The 24,238-nt window shown below is 32.4% G+C and overlaps 1 protein-coding gene across 1 annotated transcript; it reads right to left on the bottom strand.

Moving 5' to 3' along the window:
- Nucleotides 1-1,379: 1,379 nt before the first annotated feature.
- Nucleotides 1,380-22,887, bottom strand: LOC143062776 (dolichyl-diphosphooligosaccharide--protein glycosyltransferase subunit STT3B-like). The gene is made up of 17 exons (XM_076234554.1): nt 22,709-22,887; nt 15,220-15,328; nt 14,376-14,485; nt 12,985-13,073; nt 12,441-12,529; nt 11,167-11,232; nt 10,293-10,392; nt 8,049-8,147; nt 7,530-7,676; nt 6,694-6,897; nt 6,167-6,381; nt 5,076-5,263; nt 4,467-4,638; nt 3,772-3,945; nt 2,774-2,887; nt 2,049-2,252; nt 1,380-1,721 (listed from the first exon to the last, which is right to left on the bottom strand). Exons 1-17 carry the CDS (start codon nt 22,876-22,878, stop codon nt 1,641-1,643), a joined length of 2,331 nt encoding a protein of 776 aa, XP_076090669.1. The 5' UTR covers nt 22,879-22,887; the 3' UTR covers nt 1,380-1,640.
- Between the last annotated feature and the right edge of the window lie 1,351 nt (nt 22,888-24,238).

Here is a 24,238-nt window from a genome sequence, read left to right as displayed (position 1 = left end):
TAAATGGTAGCCATTTAAAACTTAATCAGCTTTAAATCAATCTAGTACTTCCTTATAAATTTCATTCAAATACCACCATCAATATTTTAACAAAAAATTAGTATTTCTTAAATCATCGAAAAGGTATAAACCTAAAAACAAGTTAAGAAATCAACATGGTATTTATCAAGGTGAGATTTGCTGAAATCATCTGATTTGTATTTCTTCATTGATACTTATTCTCAAATTTTGACAAAATATTGATTTTAGAGTGCTGTAATTTTGTGACTTCCATTAATCTCCTTTTATCAAAGCCATACGAAATAATTTATTTGGTAAAATAAAATTTACACCATCTTCAATAAAGAAATGCATGAAAAAAACAGTTTTCAAACAAGAATGTGTCCACAGTACACGGATGCCCCACTCACACTATCATTTTCTATGTTTAAAGGACTGTGAAATTGGAATAAATTCTCTAATTTGGCATTAAAATTAGAATGATCTTATCAAAGGGAACATGTATACTAAGTTTCAAGTTGATTGGACTTCTACTTTATCAAAAACTACCTTGACCAAAAACTTTAACCTGAAATTTGCACTATCATTTTCTATGTTCAGTGAACCGTAAAATTGGGGTCAAAACTCTAATTTGGCATTTAAATTAGAAAGATCATATCATAGGGCACATGTATACTAAGTTTCAAGTTGATTGGACTTCAACTTCATCAAAAACTACCTTGACCAAAAACTTTAACCTGAAATTTGCACTATCATTTTCTATGTTCAGTGAACCGTAAAATAGGGGTCAAAACTCTAATTTGGCATTTAAATTAGAAAGATCATATCATAGGGCACATGTATACTAAGTTTCAAGTTGATTGGACTTCAACTTCATCAAAAACTACCTTGACCAAAAACTTTAACCTGAAGCCAAAAACTTTAACCTGAAATTTGCACTATCATTTTCTATGTTCAGTGAACCGTAAAATTGGGGTCAAAACTCTAATTTGGCATTTAAATTAGAAAGATCATATCATAGGGCACATGTATACTAAGTTTCAAGTTGATTGGACTTCAACTTCATCAAAAACTACCTTGACCAAAAACTTTAACCTGAAGCCAAAAACTTTAACCTGAAATTTGCACTATCATTTTCTATCAGTGAACCGTAAAATTGGGGTCAAAACTCTAATTTGGCATTTAAATTAGAAAGATCATATCATAAGGAACATGTGTACTAAGTTTGAAGTCGATTGGACTTACACTTCATCAAAAACTACCTCGACCAAAAACTTTAACCTGAAGCGGGACAGACGGACGAACGGACGAACGGACGAACGGACGCACAGACCAGAAAACATAATGCCCCTCTACTATCGTAGGTGGGGCATAATAACCATATAATAGACATTCAACTTTCTCACTTGTAAATGTCAGATACATATTAGCAAATATTTTATACAAATTTCAAAGGAACTTGTTAAATGTCTCTGATGATATGTTCCAAAATATTCCAACAGAAAACTTCAACGGTAACCATGTTGCTATAGTGTACAATGCTTGTTATGATCATAAACATTTGACTCATACAAAGCATCCGTCTAGATCAGTCAAACCATGCGTCCCAACAGCATCCATACCTAATTCAAATAACTGGTCTAATTCTTTGATTTGCTGAGTTTCTTCCCCTTCTTTACCACAGGTTTGTGTTTGATGGAACCGGTTTTCTTTTTACCAGTCTGTAAATAGTATATCAAATTGAGTAGCCATTTTTATACAGAGTTAGTAAAGCACATAAAAACTGTATTCAAAAATGTCATTTACATGTACAAATAAAAAAAAATCTAACAAACTCCAGGATTAGATTTAAATAGTTAAGCTACAAATAAAAATATACAAACTATCTTGTTTTTTAAAAGAATAATAAAATTCAGCCTTTCTAAATTCAAGCCTATATAAGTCTGGAAAGTTATCACCTTTGAACTAATATAACAAGACAAGTGTTTTATGACACGTTCCTTTAATTTTCTTATGTCCTTAAATTTCATGTGTATACAATTAATTACCTTCTTGCTCCTCTTCTTTGGTTTAACTTTTGGCATAGCTTGATTTTTGACGATATCTCTATTTGTCATATCTTTGACCCGATAAATCCTAACCAACCAATGTTCAGTAGTGTAAGCCTCTTCTAAATGTGTCAAATCAAAGTTCTTGTTTCCAATCTCTACATTTCTTGTCCTATCAAATCCAGGTGGACTTCTGAAGTCAAGCTATGAAAAAAGATTTTACGTGTTGAAATTAATACCTGTATATATATTTATCAGCATTTTCGAATGCGAAACCATCATTAGGATGCAAGCTGCGATTCCAAGTTGCTGAATTTATGCTTGATGAAGATTTATATATACTGCAGATTCGAAATGTTTCCAAAATTGTTGCCATTTTAAATTATTTCAACTGATAGTTTTGTAAGAGGTGAGTGTGGACGCTTAATTGCAATTCAGAGCATAAACATAAAAATACAATTTCACTTTTTACTTGAATTTATTGTTTAAAATTTCCATCTTGTTATTTTCTTTCTATGTTTTCATCACAACATATACTATATCTAATCCAAGTGAAAACATTAATGAACATTTTTGCCAAAAATATTCAAACAAGTCAAGGAATAATTTACAGAACCTAAATCTAAGATATTTTGCTTGTGATTTCTGTGTACAGGTAATGTAATTTTCTTAGATAGTAGGACAACCATAAAATGTTATAATAAATGCAGTACAAAGCTAGCTACCTGAAGTTCTCCAAATCTGTAGTAGGACAATTTGTACATCAAACAATTCAGCAATGTCTTAGACCCAGCAGAATCAACACGGAACTCTCCTTGTGGTGTAAAATAATCACTTTCCTGCAAATGGAAATTTGTTGAATAGTTTTAAGAAGCATGATCTGGTTTAAAGATAAGAGATCTTTTTATGCATAATTTTCTTTTGATTTTCAAAAGTTAGTAGTATATGTTTTAGTTGCCAGGGGTTGTCAGATTTGTTGATTTGTATAGTTTTTTTTAAAGTAATAAAGACGGTTGGATTTGTCCAGATTCTGGGATGAAGATTTCAACTGTTTATAACTTTTAACTGCAGAAAGGTAATGCATTGTAAACAATATGATGATGCTCTTTTAAATTTGTTTGCTAAAAGATATTCATGAGAAATTTTTCTATGTTGGTGTATAAATTCAATGCTTTTTTTCAGATTTCACTTGTACTTTTTGTTGCTTTATATGTATGGCTAATTGTAGGAACATCCTGGACAAAAATTAATATTGAGATATTTCCACTGAAATAATGGAAATATTGTATAATCTTAACCCTTTCGCCGATGAGTCCCGGTTTACCGAGATTCACCCTTCAGACAGCTGACGATGAGTCCCGTTTTACCGGGATCGGAATACCTCTTAGATAATACCGAAAATTTGAAAATTTCAATATTTTATGAAGAAAAAATTATCAAAACATGAACAAAACTGTGAACATAGTGTTAGTGAATGATATAAATACACAATTAACTACAGACAAGTTTTTATTCACATTTATTATGAAGATCTCCCACTTAAGTAGGGAAGCCATCGTCTCAGAGTAGCTTCAGTCTGGGCAGCAATCGGTGAAAGGGTTAAAAGATTGCTTTTCTTCTTGGTATTTGGTGATTATAATTTCCAGTAATATTGTTAAAAGATGGTTCTGTAAAAACAGCATGCCTATTAACTACTAAATTTTTTACTGTTCTTCTGTCTTACCCTGATATCTTTTGGATGTTCACCTTCTGCAATTCTGACCATCCATAAGAATTTGTTGATATCGTCTCCAGAGTAACCTATGACCCCACCAAATATAACCAATACATAGTCCACATCTAACGCTCTCATGATGTCATAAGCTGCTGTCTCATTGGAGGACATGGCTTTACCCACCTATATCAAATATGAAATAATAAAATTAAAACTTTGCAAAATCATGAAAATTAAAACACTCAATGGTAGACTACTGTGTCACTTGATATGCTCTTCAAAAAATATATATTGCTAAGGATCAATATATTCTTTGTTTCTTTTTCAACATCCTGAATGATATGCAGTAAAAGCTCCTATTCAAACATTTTTTAATCAATATATATGTAAAAAGAGTGAGAAAAGGGATAATTGTGGAAAATCTTGGAAACCTTTGGGTAAGATTAAATTTTGTCTCAAAACCAGATGAACTGAAAACTGAAATTCACAACAGTTTGCTTTAATTACAAATTTACAATCTTTACACTCTAACCACAGCCAAATTCATGACATCTTTTGTCTTGTTATTCTAAACTTGGGAATACAGTATTTTTCAGACCAGAGAAAAAAAATATTATATTCTGCATGACCTTATGTGCATTGTTAAATACAAATCTATTCAGTGACTCACAACAAAGAATATGATAGAACAGCAACATACTAACCAGAGCTATATGACTATTGTTCCACGTATTATTATCCACCAGTGTTGTCTTGTTCCCCATACCCGCTATCTGGTACCCATAATCCCACCATGACATTACTCTAGCTTTATCACCAGTATTCTGACGTAACCAGAAATAAGCCTCTCTAAAGTCATCCAATATTGTTCTGCTTCTGTATAACAGAAATGAGAACAATTGCATTTTAAAAAGTAAATTTGTGTCGAATGAAATAAATAATACAAATGTAATAAATCAAAACAATTTCAATTTCTTCTGTGAAATTCCTCATTTTGTATGAATGTGCATAAAATTCAAGCTCAATTCAATTAACTTTACCAATCTTTACTGTTCTGATTTCAAACCTTTTTTTACGAACTTCTTTTTATCTCAAATCTAAGACATATCTGAAAGTAAAAAAAAAAAGAAAAAAAAAAGGTATTATTCAGCTAAAAATGCATCAAAATTTTTCTCTCAAGCCTTACATTACTGGATTATTGTTACCATAACCATTTATGCATACAAAAAAGAAGATTGGTTCTCAATGACAAATATTATTCTTGCATTCCTTAAACTATAACTAAAATGAACAGTTACAAAGAGAATATTTACCCATCATGATTATAGGAAGCCAGTACAATACTTGGACTGGAATAAGCACTACTTGTGACCCATGTACAATGGACAGCAAACAACATCAACATCATCAGCAAGGCTATAACAATGATGGTTTTAATGTTCATTCCCACACTGTCCTGATCTTTTGGACGGTCTTCCTTTACTTTCTTTGGTTTGGCAACCTGTGAAAATCATGCTCATTTTAAATAAGTTTAAAACATTGGACAGTAAATTAACTTCAAACACACAAAGTTACTTGAGAATATTTCTGTTTACATAAAATTCTTGAAAACAATTTGTGTATTTTCTGGATAAGGTATTATTTCCTGTCTTGTGAATTCCTGGTTTAAGATTTAATGATGATTAATTGTTGGTGGTTAACTCCAGTTTCAGCACTATTGGCTATATGTTGGAGGCCTGCTATTGTTGGTGTTTAACTCCAGTTTCAGCACTATTGGCTATATGTTGGAGGCCAGCTATTGTTGGTGTTTTACTCCAGTTTCAGCACTATTGGCTATATGTTGGAGGCCAGCTATTGTTGGTGTTTTACTCCAGTTTCAGCACTATTGGCTATATGTTGGAGGCCAGCTATTGTTGGTGTTTAACTCCAGTTTCAGCACTACTGGCTATATGTTGGAGGCCAGCTATTGTTGGTGTTTTACTCTAGTTTCAGCACTATTGGCTATATGTTGGAGGCCAGCTATTGATGGTGGTTAACTCCAGTTTCAGCACTACTGGCTTATGTTGGAGGCCAGCTATTGTTGGTGTTTTACTCTAGTTTCAGCACTATTGGCTACATGTTGGAGGCCAGCTATTGTTGGTGTTTTAACTCCAGTTTCAGCACTACTGGCTATATGTTTGAGGCCAGCTATTGTTGTTCAGGAAGCTGGTATGCACACCAAGAACCACAAACCTTTGACAGGAAAACGAACAAAGAACGAACAAATCGGAACAATCCCACTCAATTTGGATTAATACACACATGAAACCTCAGAGATACAGTAGATGACCTAGGTCCCTTTTTAGATTTTTTATTGGTAATAAATAAAGAATTATCAATCCAGACAACTATGGAATACAAGTACCTGAGGTTTGTCGTAAAGTCTGTCGTTTTTATTGTCTTGTTTCTTTTCTTCCTCTTCCTCCTTAGAACTGGACTTTGGTGAATCATCCTTCAGATAGATCTCAAATGTTTTAGAGAATGCAATGGCAGCTAGGACACACACTATTGGGGTCAGTGTCAACATCAAACGCACCATTACTCCAGCAAAATAACTGGCAAAGATTGCATACAATATCACTGTAAAAAAAAGAAGAAATTTATGTCAAAATCCTGTCGGTACTATAGTAATATGTTTTGCCAATTGTGGGCATACATAAAAAACTAAAATGAATGGAGTACATTTTGGTGCTGAGGAGTCATATTTTAGTCATATGACTTTGTCATAGTGGTTTTTTACCATATGTGTTAGTATTGTCTTTATGTATCATATATATTGTGTATTGTAATAATTAATATGCTTGATATTTTATTGAATAAAATTTTATTATTATTATTATATAGCAAACATATAGCACAATAAACAATAAACTTAGTAAACATAAATCTTACCAAACACTCGCTCATCATTAACTTCCTTTACACAATACCACACACCAGCAGGGAATGCACACACTAATATATGAAGATCAAAGAAGAAGGAGACCCATGTTGTAGGCTGATGTTCTGACACACTGGCAATGATTGGGATGTGTATTTTAGCATATCCTGTGTCCCACAGGGAATAAAATCTGCCACTCCATGGATGAATGTAACCTACAAAGTATGATTACTTTTTCAATATTCTGTTATTAATGTAGTTAGTTGAAGTAAACAACTATATTTCACATTTTTTTTTATCCTCAGTAATTATGTATTTACATATGTGGACACACTGTCAAATCAGTCCATGTTTCATTTTTTGTCTTTTTCATTTAGTGTTTAACAATAAATTTTTGAAGAAGCATCTATTTTAGCATGATCAAGCAAATTTAAGAAAATGCCTGTACCAAGTCAGGAATATGACAGTTGTTATCCATTCCTTTGATGTGTTTGAGCTTTTGAATTTGCCGTTCAGAATTTTCCTCAGAGCTCAGTATTTTTGTGATTTTACTTTTTATAAGGTGATTAGTGGTAGCTTTTCTTAAGTACCTTATCAATTAAATTTTCCTTTTATATACAGATGTATCACTAGAAATGTTAAAAATGTTTTTATTATAGTCAAAATTGCAATGAGATGTTGCAAAATTAAAACTTACACTTTAAATGTTTGATATCATTGTTCGTATGCAGCATTTTCTGAAATTGCTACAACAAATCTCACATTTGTGTTGTCAAACAATTGCAAAGTTCCTAGAATGTATTAACTTTGTTTGCTCAAACCAAACTGAAACAAAATGTACACATACCTGCCCACGTTAATCCTACGACAGTACAGAATATAAAGCCTGCAGCACTTGCTGCTGATACTAAGAAAAAATATTTAAATTCTGCTTTGCTTAAAAATGATTGTGTATACTTCAATGCGGAATAGGCTATCACTAAGGCAAATACACCTGCAATGAAACAAACATAGGAATAAAAAGAGGTGTTAGTATATATGTCAATCAGATGAAACAAACATAGGAATGAAAAGAGGTGTTAGTATATATGTCAATCAGACAGTAACCCCAACAAATACACTGTAACACTAAAATTTTACACTCTTAAAAACACTTTTTTTTTTAATTTTCAAGTTTCTACCAACAATTTATAATTATTTGACCATAATAAAACAAGATGAACACATTATGTAATGTATAAAATAAAATTGACTAAAGAGTGTCACACGTCTATAATTACTGCTCTTTATAAATTACAACAATTGATTCATAGGAAACCCTTTATCAAACAGAATGACGTTCTGATCATGTGACAGAATTAGTTACCTGCTGATGCCATATGTTCACTTGTTTTAATTGGCTGGAATCCTACAAATGGTATCTGCATGGAACATATTAATCCTACGATGAAAAATGATGTATATGCTGAAAAATAAAGAAGAATTAGCATGACTATGAATTCAGGATATCACGAATATATATAACTCTAACACTTCTATCTTGAGAGGGGGTAGGAGGGGTCCTGATCCCGAAATCCCGGGCTTAAAAACACGAAATCCTTAGGTCCCGAAATTCAAAAAAAGAATTCCCGAAAGCGTCAATCCTGAAATCCCGAGCTTAAAAACACCCGATCCCCGAGTCCTGATAAAGGTCCTATCCCCCCTCTATCTTAGTATTCAATACATTTTTTATCAATTCTTTTTCATGAGTAACAGTATATATGTTTCAAAATCCATATTTTGTGAGCCTTGCCAATTAAACAAGTGTATGTGTTATAAAGAACATTGAAATTAAGTGTAATCAAATTGACGAGAGACAGGCATTCAGACAAACAAACAGAACAGCTCAAGTATATTTTGCTCCCAAAAACTTCCATCATCTTTGATAAATCAACAAATTTAATCAAAAGTAAGATTTTAGAACATGCCTTTAAACTCTTACAATTATCGGCGAAAAGAACTGAGGGCTGTTCCATTAAACCCTACAAGTGACTCAGGGAATGCACTTTTAAACCTCAACTATAGGTGGGTGTCATCTATGTTTTTGCATAGTGGAAATGTAAGTGAAATTCTAATTAGCCTCTATAGATAATTACCCCATTTAAGAGTATCTTCCCTGGGTAAAATGTAAGTGAAATTCTAATTAGCCTCGATAGATAATTACCCCATTTTAGAGTATCTTCCCTGGGTAAAATGTAAGTGAAATTCTAATAAGCCTCGATGGATAATTACCCCATTTAAGAGTATCTTCCCTGGGTAAAATGTAAGTGAAATTCTAATTAGCCTCGATAGATAATTACCCCATTTTAGAGTATCTTCCCTGGGTAAAATGTAAGTGAAATTCTAATTAGCCTCGATAGATAATTACCCCATTTTAGAGTATCTTCCCTGGGTAAAATGTAAGTGAAATTCTAATTAGCCTCGATAGATAATTACCCCATTTTAGAGTATCTTCCCTGGGTAAAATGTAAGTGAAATTCTAATTAGCCTCTATAGATAATTACCCCATTTTAGAGTATCTTCCCTAGGTAAAATGTAAGTGAAATTCTAACACGTGAAACTGCGAGCTACTGCTCACTGATGATACCCCCGCCGCAAGTGGATAATATTAATAGTGTAAAAATATGCAAGTGTTCGGTAAACAGGAAGTTGTCAAGTGATGAATCTGAAAACGCATCACACGGTATAGCTGACTTATATAAATCCTGAAACCAAATTTCAGAAATCCTTGTATTGTAGTTGCTGAGAAAAATGTGACGAAAATTTTCAACTTGGCTATCATGTGTAAAACCATACAAGTGTTCGGTAAACAGGAAGTTGTCGAGTGATGAATCTGAAAACGCATCACACGGTATAGCTGACTTATATAAATCCTGAAACCAAATTTCAGAAATCCTTGTATTGTAGTTGCTGAGAAAAATGTGACGAAAATGTTCAACTTGGCTATCATGTGTAAAATCATACAAGTGTTCGGTAAACAAGAAGTTGTCAAGTGATGAATCTGAAAACGCATCACACGGCATGGCTAACATATATAAATGTTGATACCAAATTACAGAAAGGGTGGATGTGTAGTTCCTGAGAAAAATGTGACGAAAGTTTCATGGGACGGACTGACTGACGGACTGATGGATGGACTGACTGACGGACGGACAGACAGAGGTAAAACAGTATACCCCCCCTTTTTTAAAGCGGGGGTATAATTAGCCTCGATAGATAATTACCCCATTTTAGAGTATCTTCCCTGGGTAAAATGTAAGTGAAATTCTAATTAGCCTCGATAGATAATTACCCCATTTTAGAGTATCTTCCCTGGGTAAAATGTAAGTGAAATTCTAATTAGCCTCGATAGATAATTACCCCATTTTAGAGTATCTTCCCTGGGTAAAATGTAAGTGAAATTCTAATTAGCCTCGATAGATAATTACCCCATTTTAGAGTATCTTCCCTGGGTAAAATGTAAGTGAAATTCTAATTAGCCTCGATAGATAATTACCCCATTTTCCCTGGGTACCACATGATTTAATGCAAAAGCCCTCATGAAGTTTTAAGTAAATGATGTAAGTCTTACCTATAAAGATTCTTCTAGAATATCTACCCATGAGTAGTAACACAAACACATGAAGTGGTATAAGATTTATAATGAACACATAGCCTCCCCATGCTGAGACCTGGAAAAAATAAATAACTGGTGTGTATTACAACTTAACTATTGGAGTATGTTATCAGTACATAGAACAAGTTTACTATTAATTTGTTTAGTGAACTATGCCATGGTTCTACAGGCATCCAAATAAAAACTTTTTTTGGTAATGAACTCTTACAACAGGAAGCAAACAAATTTTGTTGGTGTCTTTTAGTCATTTTTAACTGATTTTTAGTTTGTCCTTATATTGTGCTGTAACACTACCATCCAATATAAGTTGAGGATTGGGCACCTGCAATCATGCTTAACACAGCCACTCTGTGAGAGCCTGTCCCAAGTCAGTAGCCTGTAAGTCAGTGGTAAATTATTGCTGAATATCCTATTTGTTTTTTTGTTTTCTACATATTGTAAATATTTTTATTTGTATTTGTTATCTCTGTACCATTGTAATGCATTGGCTTTTTGGGAATAAAAGATATCTTGTTTTCTACATAAATCACACTGTCAGTTTGCTTGTTTAATTGTTTTACATTTGTCATGATGAGGCCTTTTATAACTTGCTATGCTGTATGGGTTTTGATCATTTTAAGAAAGCTGTACGGTGACCATTATCTGTTTGCAGAATATGTCAAAATAACATTATCCATTTTTCCTGGACATACTATTCTTTTCCATCCACCAAAATAGGTACTCACAAACAATTAATTAATGATGAACTGTAAACATATTTGTACAGCTATAATTAACATTTTTTTTCACTGTATAAGATATGGAAAATTTAAAAATGTCTGAAACTTACCATATAAAAGTAAGATAAAGCTGTTAAAACTGCCCAGAACACAGATCCTGTTTTTACTGCTTTAATCTGAAACATAACAATTATTTGTTCTATTTAACTCAATTATTAATGATAGATAATTTAAAATTTTATTTTTTGTCTATAGTATCTTGTGACATTTTTGTAACTATTTGGAGAGTGCATGGAAAGCTAGATCTGATATTATTGGTTTGCTACAACATCTATGTTATTATTGTATTGTTCTCTGTTATAAGTCTTTTGTCACATTATGTATATATTATGTATTGCCATAGCATGTTCTATATGCTTTTGCAAATAAAATAAAAATATTCATTCAACATAATTATTGTCCATAATTTCATTGTATAATTTATTTTCTTCATATATCAGTAGAAATCCATTTAAGTTTATTTGTATGAAATCTTGTTACATTTAAGGTGGTACCCAACACTTTCACTAAAATTAATTTGGCTCGTTTAAATTTCATAAAATTTTGACAAAGTATTTACTTTGACCCTTTGACAAAAATATAAAAATTTCAAAAAATTTGAACCAACCATTTTATCAGGAAAATTACACTGGTTATATAGCAATTTGACAAACACTAATTTTGATCATTGAGAAGCTTATATTCCCTTAACAACACAGCATAATTAAACCCTAAGCTGATTTTACAGAGTTATCTCCCTGTAGTGTTAGGTACCACCTTAAATAGCCAAAAATGTTGATTCCATCTTTTAATGATTAGTACTGTGTATTCCTGATTGGTTGGATACCAATTTTCAATCATTTCGTGGGTTTAGAAAAACCATGAGTTTAAAGTTCATCAATGTACACATTTTCTGAAGGTTTGTGTGCCGTCTTGAGTTAATATAGCAACAATTCAAATATCCATGATATAAATACTATCTTTCCTCATTCCACAAAAATTGGTATCCAATGAAAAAGAATCCCCAGTTGGTTATTGCAGTGTTTATCTATTCCATCTTCACCAATAATCTGTATACCTAAATTTTTCTCTGTTACTTTTTCTGAATGCATTTGCCCAATAGTGCTATTTTATAGTCAATACCAGTTTTCAATTTTCTGTTAGTATCCATATTCATGTATAATAGATACTTTATGTGTATGCACACTTCCAAACATTTGTTTTATAGTAATACAAATTTAAATAGTAACACATCAAATTCAAAAGAGGAATGTTTAATGTTTAATGTTGTGCATACAATTTATCAATGTATAAATGTGTGTTGTATACACACTAATTCACTTACCCATAAATAATATGTAAACATTAAGGCAAATATAGCTATTCCTTCATTGTCATAACTTCCTGCTACAGAACGACTGATATAGCCTGGCACTACAAAAGTAAGAAAACAACTAACTATTGCTCTAAGGTACCAGTCCATTTAAGAATCATGCAACATCTCATTCTTGATTTGGGATGCATTTACATTTATTTTTCTTTCAGTTATTTTATTTTAATAGGATATAACAATATATTGAAATGAATGTATATTTTCCCATATAAACCCTTACCAGGTGAGATGTGAATTCTATAGAATGCACCATAAACTTGTGTTAGGGGAGACAACTATCCTGTTTTTTTAACAATTTATGTGATTTCAATGACACTGTATTAACAAATTACTTTTCACGACTGAACATCTTAATTTAATGTATGCAAAAACAAGCTACCAGCATATTTGTTTTCCTTTAATGTCTGTAGTTCCAGTACTTTATCATAAATAAAATCATAATTAAACCTTTTATCTAGTTTCAACCCAAAATAAAAATGCCCAGTTGTGTACAAACCTATAGCTATAAAGCATGCAGCAAACAGCCCTGCTCCCTTACTCCAGACTTCTTTGGTGAAAAAGTAAGTTGCCAGTGCTGTTAAACCACTGTAAGAAAATAAATGTTTATAAGTCATTTCATTCCATAAATATTTATTTTGTTAATATTTTTCATATACCTGTTGCATAAATGCAAAGTAAAATGAACTCCTCACAGAACTATTTGCTTTTATGTTTTTGTTATTTTTTTTGTGTTTAGTACTGATTTGATGTGTCAAAATTGTATTTTTGTATTTAGTACTGATTTGATGTGTCAAAATTGTATTTTTGTGTTTAGTACTGATTTGATGTGTCAAAATTGTATTTTTGTGTTTAGTGCTGATTTGATGTGTCAAAATTGTATTTTTGTATTTAGTACTGATTTGATGTGTCAAAATTGTATTTTTGTGTTTAGTGCTGATTTGATGTGTCAAAATTGTATTTTTGTGTTTAGTGCTGATTTGATGTGTCAAAATTGTATTTTTGTGTTTAGTGCTGATTTGATGTGTCAAAATTGTATTTTTGTGTTTAGTACTGATTTGATGTGTCAAAATTGTATTTTTGTATTTAGTACCGATTAGATGTGTCATGTTTAGTACTGATTTGATGTCAAAATTGTATTTTGGTAGCTATTTAATTTTGTGGTTTTCCATAATTGGAATACAAGTCTATGGAATATCTATACTCCGTTGGAATACAAGTCTATGGAATATCTAAACTCCGTTGGAATACAAGTCTATGGAATATCTATACTCCGTTGGAATACAAGTCTATGGAATATCTATACTCCGTTGGAGTACAAGTCTATGGAATATCTAAACTCCGTTGGAATACAAGTCTATGGAATATCTATACTCCGTTGGAATACAAGTCTATGGAATATCTAAACTCCGTTGGAATACAAGTCTATGGAATATCTATACTCCGTTGGAATACAAGTCTATGGAATATCTATACTCCTTTGGAATACAAGTCTATGGAATATCTATACTCTGTTGGAATACAAGTCTATAGAATATCTATACTCCGTTGGAATACAAGTCTATGTCCCATCTAACAAATACAACAGTATTTTTGGGTCAGGCAAATTAATCAATGAGTGATAGATTTCTCTTGCAAGAAATTTAAAGGTCCCATTGAATAAACTAAACAGAGAACAATAGCTGTTGTATTTGTTATATGGGACAATAGGACTTACAAAAGTTTAAATGGACAGGTAATTATATAACTTGCAGGTGAATCTGTGGAAAACTATGATAGGATTCGCAATAATATGCATCTGGTTTTTGTCTCTAGTGTACCAGAATTAACTTGATGCATGTCTCAACCCAACAAAAACATGTATCTTTTCTTAAAATAGCACAAACTAACCTGAAAATTGGTGCTAAAAATACACATACATCTCTAATGTGAACTGGTATATTGAGGTGACTTAAAACCCAGTGAATAGTTCCTGATGTCACCATCAACCCAGGGTACACCTACAATAGTTAAATAAATTCAATTCAGTTCACCGTATGTGTACACTTACAATAAATAGATAACATGGATACTTTCAATTCAATTCACAGTACACTTACAATAAATAGAAAACATTCAATTCAATTCACAGTACACTTACAATAAATAGATAACATTAAATTCACAGTACACTTACAATAAATAGATAACATTCAATTCAATTCACAGTACACTTACAACAAATAGATAACATTCAATTCAATTCACAGTACACTTACAATAAATAGAAAACATTCAATTCAATTCACAGGACACTTACAATAAATAGATAACATTCAATTCACAGTATTCTTACAATAAATAGATAACATTCAATTCAATTTACAGTACACTTACAATAAATAGATAACTTTCAATTCAATTCACAGTACACTTACAATTAATAGACATATCCAATTCAAAAATATTGTCAGGATTTAATTGACATATTTTGTTCCTTCATTTTCTATTTCATAAATATGTCAAAGAATGTAAACGTTATAAAAATACGGTTTCTTCATTGTGTGACATGTTTATTTTGTTTTTGTACTAGTACTTCATAATGAGATTGTAGGGCATCCAGATTTTGACATTTGTCTACATGCAAGACAATAGAAAACTCGGACTTTGTTGAACAACTAAACTGATGTTTAACCTTTACCAACCAATAAATATGAGTCTACAGTAGAAAAGTGATAATATTATGTCTACTCACAGTACCCCCTACAATCCTCCCTAGAGGATACCATGCTCTGTCGTCAAACCAATTTAGAAAATTATAAAATCCATTTTCTACCATATAATGTGTTGCTCTGTAGTTAAACCTACAAAATATACAAGAAAATAAATAGCAACAGTTACATGTATCAGTTATTCTTATTTGATTTGTATATCAAAAAATACCTGAATGTGATTGGTCTTATAAAATATGTTTCATGGTTTACTTGTGATAGACCATGTACATGATGTACACATAAAACCCTATGTTAATTTCACTTTCATGTATAAATGAGTGGAACATATGAATTTAAATTCTGGGGTTGTAAGCAAACATTTTGGTTGAGAATTTGAAGATAAAAGATTAGGATTTCAAATATCTTCCTACTCAAAAAAGTTTTCTCAATGTCTTCAGTATGTACAGAAAAGTTAGTTGTTATCCTGTTTTCTCTAAACACGTGAAAAAAGGCTGATATTTTTGTTTAAGGCAGATAATTGGAGGCACTGAAAACAAAGTTACTGGTGGATGGTCATATTTTACTAACAACAATTATAGATTTACATAGAATTTTTAAAAAATCACTTTTTTGGATGATTCATTGTGGTTCTAAAAATTGAAAAATTATAAAAGCTGCAATTTTTTGTCATCAAGACAAATATACAGAAAAAATAAACATTTGGGGACCTTTATAGTTCACTGTCGGAGAGTACCAGAGTTTTCATTGGTAATAAAATGGTTTTTTATTTATTTATTTTAGTGTATTTATAATGGTGGACCATTGGTGGTTATAAACATGATAAACATAAAATTTAATCAGATTTAAATTTAGTTGTTCTATACTGTCTGATATTCAGCTAGGAAGTTGAACAAAGTCACCCCTCCGTTCCTGTCCAGCGCTCTCTGTGAAAGCAAAAATATTATAAAGATCATTTAAATTGAGTGTCATACATGATCACAAATAAACCACGTGAGAAGATATCCCTGCTACAAGACTGTATTCGATACATATTCAAAATTGACCTCTTCTACAAAAAAACATCCATTACAGAGATCTTTACCAAGAATAGTCTTGAAATCCCTGATACAATCAATGAGTCTACATGGTCTAGGGATTGTCTAGGTAAGGGACGACATCAAAAGATCAATTATGTAAGATAAATCAAAGCGCTGTAAGCGTTGAAGGCAGTTAACCAAAAACCAAGGCAACCGTAATTATGAAAACTGTGGCAATGTTGCCTCAACATTAAACATTCATATATAGTACATCAGGGATCTCCATGGCCTGTTTAACGATGGCGCCCCGCCATCGTTCAAATGTCTTGCGCCATCGTCAAATGACTTGCGCCATCGTTAAATTGTTTTGCGCCATCGTTAAATTGTCTTCCGCCATCGTTCAAAACTTCATCGTTTTTTTGCAGCCCGACGCCATTTTTTTTATCAATTATTATCAAATGCATGTAATTGCATAACCCTTAGGCTTTTTATGTTATAATCCAATACAGTTCTAACGCCTGAGGGTTATCCGGATTAAGATCGCCAATCAGTTGTACATGAGCTTGTACAGGTAGATCAACAAACCACACAGGAGAATACTTATCTGAGGATAGACGATCCATTTGTCGAATTAATCAACTAAGTTTTAGCAAATGATTATGATATTTTGGATTAAATAAAAAAATTCATAATCCAGTTACAAAGAAAACAGTTTAACAAGTAGAACACGTGCTTTATTTTGACTTACGCAATCAGCATCCCCCTTTTTTAAGAAGTACAAAATAAGACGCAAAACAGTAAATATTATTTCATTGCAAATAACTTGAATACTGCTGTAACGATAATTTAGAATTACTTTAAAAGTTTAAAAGTAAAAACTTAAATATTTCCTGTAAAGGAATATCGTATCGTAATTCCGAATTCATTTCGTATATTACAATCAAATTGATACATCCGCGTTTCCGGTTTCTATTCAGACTCGAAAGATGCATGTTGCACAGCATCAATTTGACAGATAAAGTCATTAAAAACGTTTTCATTTGTCAATGTTTGCTTTACAAATCTCTTTAACCTTTTACATAACCCGTACGAATCGTTTTGTTGTTGCTGCAAATCAGCCATACCGGTAATGGGTTCTGAATTTGACAACTGTCCATGAAAAATAAGCTCCACATCATTTGATTTTTAACCCCCATAACAATTACCAAAAATACAAGAAATCTACATGGGGACCTTCATGACAGCTTTTGGTCATTCTCGACTAAAGGGGGACCATGAAGACTTGGCATTTGAATGGTTAAAAACGGCAATAAATGAAAATATTGATACTTCTAATTCTATAATGAAAATTCAAATAAATATAATTTAAATAAGCAATGATTTAGCATGTTCACCATTCCTTGTATAGAGAGATAAAATACTTCCGATCGCGCTACACTGTACAGCGTAGACACGGTTTGTAATGTGTAAGTTCCTCCATCGTTCAATTTTCATCCATGGAGATCCCTGGTACATTCATGTTTTTCTAATGATTTATTTATTAAGGCAAATAATTTATATGTTATCAAGGTTTCAAAAGCAATGCATATATCAATGTATATTTTTTATGGTGAGTCTGCAGTAATGCAAGTTCCCAATGATTGCAGTTGTTCTACTTGGTAGTTAACCTTGGTTTTATTCGACTGCTAGAAGTTCAATTTGACGTAGTATGAACATGTAATAGTATGAATGGACTGGTTTCCCTGGAAAGAAAACTGAGTTTGTGTTCTATAGTACAAAAGTTATGAGACACGAATCAGACAAATGTTCACTACAACAGGGATCAAAGATGAGGTCTGACTGACTTGCCCATAGTAAATGTAAATGCTTTGTTATTTTGTCCAATACATATGAATATATATAATTTAGGTGTGGGAATCTCAACGGTTTTCAAGTTCTCAAACAGGTAGGGGTAGGCAGAGGATTTAGGGGGCAGGGGGCCCGGTCCCTCCTTTTTGGGAAAAAATTTGGTTGCTTATATAGGGAATCACTGAAGCCTGACTGGAGCGGGCTCCTCTTAGGTCAGTCAGTGGGCCCCACTTATGAAAATTTCTGGATCCGCCACTGGGGGTAGGGTGACCCTAGGGACTTCCCCTACATTTCATTTTATTTGTTAAATTATCCCATACATGAATATATATGGTTTAGGGGTGGGGATCTCATTGGTTTCCAAGTTCTCAAACAGGAAGGGTAGGGTGACCCAAGGGACTCCCCCTATATTTCATTTAATTAGTTATATTGATCCATACATGAATATATATTGTTTTGGTGTTGGGATCTCGATCGTTTCCAAGTTCTCAAACAGGAGGGTTGGGATGACCACAGGGACTTCCCTTATATTTCATTTGATTTGTTATATTGTCCCATACAGGAGTATATATGGTTTAGGTGTAAGGATCTTGACCATTTCCAAGTTCTCAAACAGGAGGGTGAACAGTGACCTCAGGGACTCCCCCTATCTTTCATCTGATTTGTTATATTGTCCCATACATGAATATATATGGTTTAGGGATGGGGATCTCGACCATTTTTAAATTCTAAAAGAGGAGGGGTGGGGTGACCCCTAGCGACTTTTCCTATATTTCATTTGATTTTTCATATTGTCACAAACATGAATATATATGGTTAAGGGGTGTGGATCTAGACCGTTTCCAAGTTCTCAAACAGGAGGGGGTGGGGTTACTCCAGGGACTCCCCCTATATTTCATTTTTTATTTATTATATTGTCCTATACTTGAATATATGCAGGGGCGGATTCAGACGGGGGAGGGTTGCGGGCTTGCACCCCCCTTAAATTTGCAAAGCATGGGTTGTTCTCAGCTTAATAAAGAAAATTCCGATAATTTTACGTCAATTTTATTTAGCCTCGCTCTACTCGGCGAAAATTTAAGTTTGCGCCCCTCCAAACCTAAAATCCTTGATCTGCCCCTCATATGGTTTAGGGGTGGGGAGTTCGACCGTTTCCAAGTTATCAAACAGGAGGGGGTAGAGTGACCCAAAGAATGCCACCTATATATCATATGATTTCCTAACATTAAGGTATATATGATATAGTTGCATTATTTGTGAAAATAAAGAATGAAACTTTCAGCTACTTTAATTGACCCTTCAAAATTGAGAAAAAACAAATAACCCCTCGAAATTGCAGTAATATGTTTACACTTTAAAAGCATCTCACATGCATTATCATCATTTATCATATATAAAGAAAATTTAGACTGTGACCATGAACATGTATATTGTTAGATATACTGTTCCCAGCTGTCACGTTGTATTGGATTTTTAAATTAAAATTTATCAAAAAGTAATTTTTAGTTTCTGAATAAAATATTTTTCTGCTTTTTCTTTCTTTTACATATATCTTTTGGTTTACAATACTAGTGTTTATATTCATTTACCATGCATAGATGTATTTTTTCACCTGCTTGGATTTATTTTGTAAATGATCGTCAAACCCAGAATTACCCTTATCCGCTTCCGGAATCGGATCCGATTTTGTAAAATTTTGTCTTCACGGCCGCCATTGTTATGTGTTTACAATGTTGTTTTTGTCAATCAGATACGATTTTACTCGAATTTATACAATATTTGTCGGCGATTTTCTGTATAAAGCTAGCGGTTGAACAAAATGAACATCGCCGTCATGAATAATAATGATAAAAATAAGTTTTAAGCTCGTTTAATTGGAGACTTTGGTGAACATGGTGAAAAGGTTTGCAAAGTAATTTCTTATCTTCTTTCAAATGTAAGGTGACTACGTCGGGCGTAGCTAGAAACCAACTATCCTAGTCGAAATTCCGCTTGCAAAAGTGGAAGGTCTCGGACCACCGCTAATTTGCACACCTACCTCCAAATTGAAAAGCTACGAAAATTTCTTTTTCTAATTTGAAATTGCCGCCAACAGCATGAACAGTTGAATTATATAATAGACTACTGACGTATTGATGACAAACAATATTCCTACGACTTTTGTCATTTGGGAGTCTAAACTCCTTGTCTTAAGAGATTTTCGGCGATTAAATATTTCATACAATTGTTCTTTGACATCTTAGCTAAAAGCACAAGTCATAATGAACTACACAAGGATTTTTAATAAGCACTACTTCCTATGTGTAACTTTAAAACTTTTGGATAAATCGACGATCATTTAAGGTTTTTCTGGTCATTTTTTTTGTAATCCAGAATAAAAACTATTAAAAAAGTGTTCAATTAGTTATATATAACATAGTAACAAGCTAGATAATAACAATGGCAAGTATTTCAGGATTTGTTGGGTAGAACACAAATCTAGGGTGCTCGCATAATGCAGCTTAACTGCATAAAAACTTAATTCAAATAGTTTGGGGGTGGGGGGTTGAACTGCTGCAAGATTTGGTTATCCGACATTGATTTTTACATACTGTATAAACATTAATTTTTCGTGGGGTTAAAATTTCGTGGTTTTGCATTCAAAAGTAAGTTTGTGGGGATTAATTTTCGTGGTTTTTAAGATTAGAAAACAGTTATGTAAATGTCACTTTATAATTGACAATTTCCACTTTAAGTTATAATTTATCTGAACTTTCGCTGAAGTTGGGAAAATCAATAATTGCATTGTAATAGTAACAGTGAGCACTAATCAAGTGTTGTAAACTGCACACGCTAATTGGCTTTTACACACCTTTGATGTTTTATCAAAGGATAATGATTGTGTAATAAATGTATTATGACTTGATGGTATAACAGACGCATTAGACTGTTAAATGAAATTTATTGACATTTCTTAATCATTATTAATTACTGTAGAAACAAAGAATTAGGATTATCATCTGACTTATAGAAACCTTTGAATGTCGATGTCTAATCAATTAACCTATTTATTTTAATGTATGCATTTATGTTCATCAATTATATAATTGTCAATAAGATTTTGTCAGATCATAAAATAATGTAAATCTACAGTTAAATTTTCATTGGGGTTTTAATTTCGTGGATAATTCTCATTCTCATCCACGAAATTAACGAAATTAAACCCCCCACGAAAATTTCTGCTTCTACAGTATATCCATATGGGTCAATCAATTTTTCCCAAATTAAGTTAAGAGGGGGGTGAGGGGGTCAGTGAAAAAACTATGTGAATTAAGTTTTTTATCCTTCTGACATTGAACTTTTGATGTCGTCCCTAAGTTGAAAGGATCTCTGAAACTAAGCAAAAACTTAAAAAAAAATGGGTTCTATGTATTGCAGCACTCCCCATTCATATGCTGTTTTAATAAGCATGATAAGTCATATATATGGTAAAATACAATTATATACCAAAGACAGAATTGATTTGCCTGGGGTCATAAAGGTTGACAAGTGTATTGTATAAACCTCAACATTTGTAGCCTGAGGTTCAAAACAGATAAATAACATTTACATGTATGCTTCCTGATTCAACACTGACCATCCTTACATAGGGATCTACAGTCAATGCAAGGTGACATGGTTAATATTATGCTGTTGGTATTGTCTATTGACTTGAATAAACCAAAAGTTATAATTTCATTGATATTATAAAATATCAACCCATGTAAATAATGATTATTATCATGATTATAGACGAGTTCCAATTTGATCTCATGGGAAAATTAGACATGAAATTATTTTCTTTGAGACCTCATTTTTTTAATGGAAAAAGCACCAGTTGATTTGATTTGATTTTTTGTGTTTTAACTCCACTTTTAAGCAACGCAATAGGCTATTTTGTGGCAGCCAGTTTTTTATTTGTGGAGGAAGCTGGAGTGCACGTAGAAAACCATGACCTTCGATAGGAAAACTGACAATCGATCTAGTCAATTAAGATTGGAGGCGAGTGCACCTGCATGAGCGGGGTTCAAACTCATAACCCCAGTGTTGACTGGCTAGTGATTACAGCAATAACTACTTAGACCACTCAGCCACCAAGGCCCCTAGCACCAGTTGAGAGATCATGTATACCAAATATAGACTAGCATGACTAGTGCTTAAAGAACCTGTTAAACAGACATTGTCAAGAAAAGAAAAGATTTCAGTGATGAGGTCATATAAATCCTGCCCAGGCAGCAGACATGAATGTAGTCCAAATTATTATGACGTCTTGACTTGAAAGGCTATTATATTTTTTTTCTTTAACGCCTTACATCTTCGCAGGAAGGCGCCAAAGCAAAATTTAAATTAGCCTTCCAAGACCTCATCACTATTTGGACTAAATTGAATGTGCACAATGAGACATTTGATTTTTATTAAATTTTTAATTATTTTATTTGGAACATTTCATTGACACTTGACTTACTTAAAAACAGGGATTTCAAAAATTCTACAGGCATCTTTACTCTACATAATCTATACACATTCTTAATTGCAAATCAAAAGAGCAACGTCTATAAATAATTAGCATATGTGTGTGATAATTATGCTGTTGGCACATGCAGGAAACCGCAAAACGGTCACTTACCACGGATCAAACTCGTGAATTATACTTTCGAAACGAATGACAGCAAATAAACGTGAGCTAAAAGCCACAATCCAAGTTAAAGTCAAAATAACAAATGTCAATAAGCTTTGTAAACCGCCGGGATTCCACATTGAAGATCTGATCTCTGTTTTCACACCGGCGTCCGCCATGTTGATTTATGCTAGCTTCCGCCACGTTATTTTGGTCAGCCAATCACACTATGGCATGTGCCATTTACACAGTGTGCTATGCAATAGTCGACAAAACATTTTTCGCCGGTAGTGACTTACCCACAACAGACAACATAACAATCGATTTTTTTTTTCAAATGACAATAAACAGTATGAAACAAAAAAGAAAAAGGAATAGAAGTAGAAAATTCTAAAAGAAATAGAAAAAAATAGAATAGAAATAGAAAAAAATAGAATAGAAATAGAAAAAAATAGAATAGAATAGAAATAGAAATAGGAAATAGGAAATAGGAAATAGAAATAGAAATAGAAATAGAAATAGAAATAGAAATAGAAATAGAAATAGAAATAGAAATAGAAATCAAATCAAATCAAATATTTTATTGGACAAAGCACATATGATACAATGCGTATTTCAAGATACAAACACATTAAACATGACAATTTATGTAAATACAACATAAAGAAAGCATTTCAAGTACTAATTATATATATAATATCACAGTATTACACAGTATTATACTTATGGTAGACCAACTGACATTAGATTTTTATTACGAAGTTCAAAAGCTTGACTTAAATAATTACCTATTTGTCTGGTGTCAACCATATTTACTGGGTTAAGTAAATAAATCGTTGATTTAATATCATCATCATTATTAAGGTTTTTGAAAATATCAAACTTGTCTCAAAGGTCTTTATATAGAGGACAATATAAAAGAAAATGAACTTCATCTTCCACTTTATCTTTACAAAGTTTGCAGTATCTTTCACTTGCTAAAATTTTTGGTTTGCTATACCTCCCAGTTTCAATTGCAAGTGAATGTGCACTTATTCTAATTTTTGTAAGCAGTGATCTATCATATTTCTTAATATCAAATCTTAAGTAAGCTTTTAAGTCAAAAGATGAGGACATTTTACTATAAAATCTTAGTTTACCTGTGTTATTAGATTTGATATGCTCAAGTTGACCCAAAATCTTGCATTTATAAAAGTTTTTTAGTGAGTCCTCAAACACATTATGTGATATTTGAAGTGAATCAAAGTTGATTAACTTTTTTAGTTTATGTAATGATTGTACCCAGCAAGAGCTCTTCTGTGTATACAATTTTTTATCTTCAATGAATGCAGATTTTAATAAATCAAATTTTAGGTTGTTTCCAACTTCAATGTCAGTTAATCTAGCATAGTATTTAAACATTAGTTTATATGATATAAAACACACTGGATATAGCTCAAGTTCTGTACGTAAAGCTAAATTGGAAGCCTTACCATGAACACCAAGAATATTTTTCATAATCATATTCTGAACCTTTTCAAATGGCAGTTTAAATAGAAA

This window comes from Mytilus galloprovincialis, chromosome 2 (assembly GCF_965363235.1).
Source record: "Mytilus galloprovincialis chromosome 2, xbMytGall1.hap1.1, whole genome shotgun sequence".
Taxonomy (NCBI): Eukaryota; Metazoa; Mollusca; class Bivalvia; order Mytilida; family Mytilidae; genus Mytilus; species Mytilus galloprovincialis.
Note: the sequence above shows the minus strand (reverse complement) of the source record. Positions and strands in the feature narration are given on the sequence as shown.

What these genes read in the sequence shown, in the direction of transcription:
- LOC143062776 (XM_076234554.1), bottom strand. Translation starts at nt 22,878, where the DNA reads ATGGCGGACGCCGGTGTGAAAACAGAGATCAGATCTTCAATGTGGAAT. An exon ending in CGTAGGATTAACGTGGGCAG is followed by an intron (nt 6,898 to 7,529) that starts GTATGTGTACAT and finishes CATACTTTGTAG; the next exon opens with GTTACATTCATCCATGGAGT. An exon ending in ACAGATTTGGAGAACTTCAG is followed by an intron (nt 2,253 to 2,773) that starts GTAGCTAGCTTT and finishes CTTTTTTCATAG; the next exon opens with CTTGACTTCAGAAGTCCACC.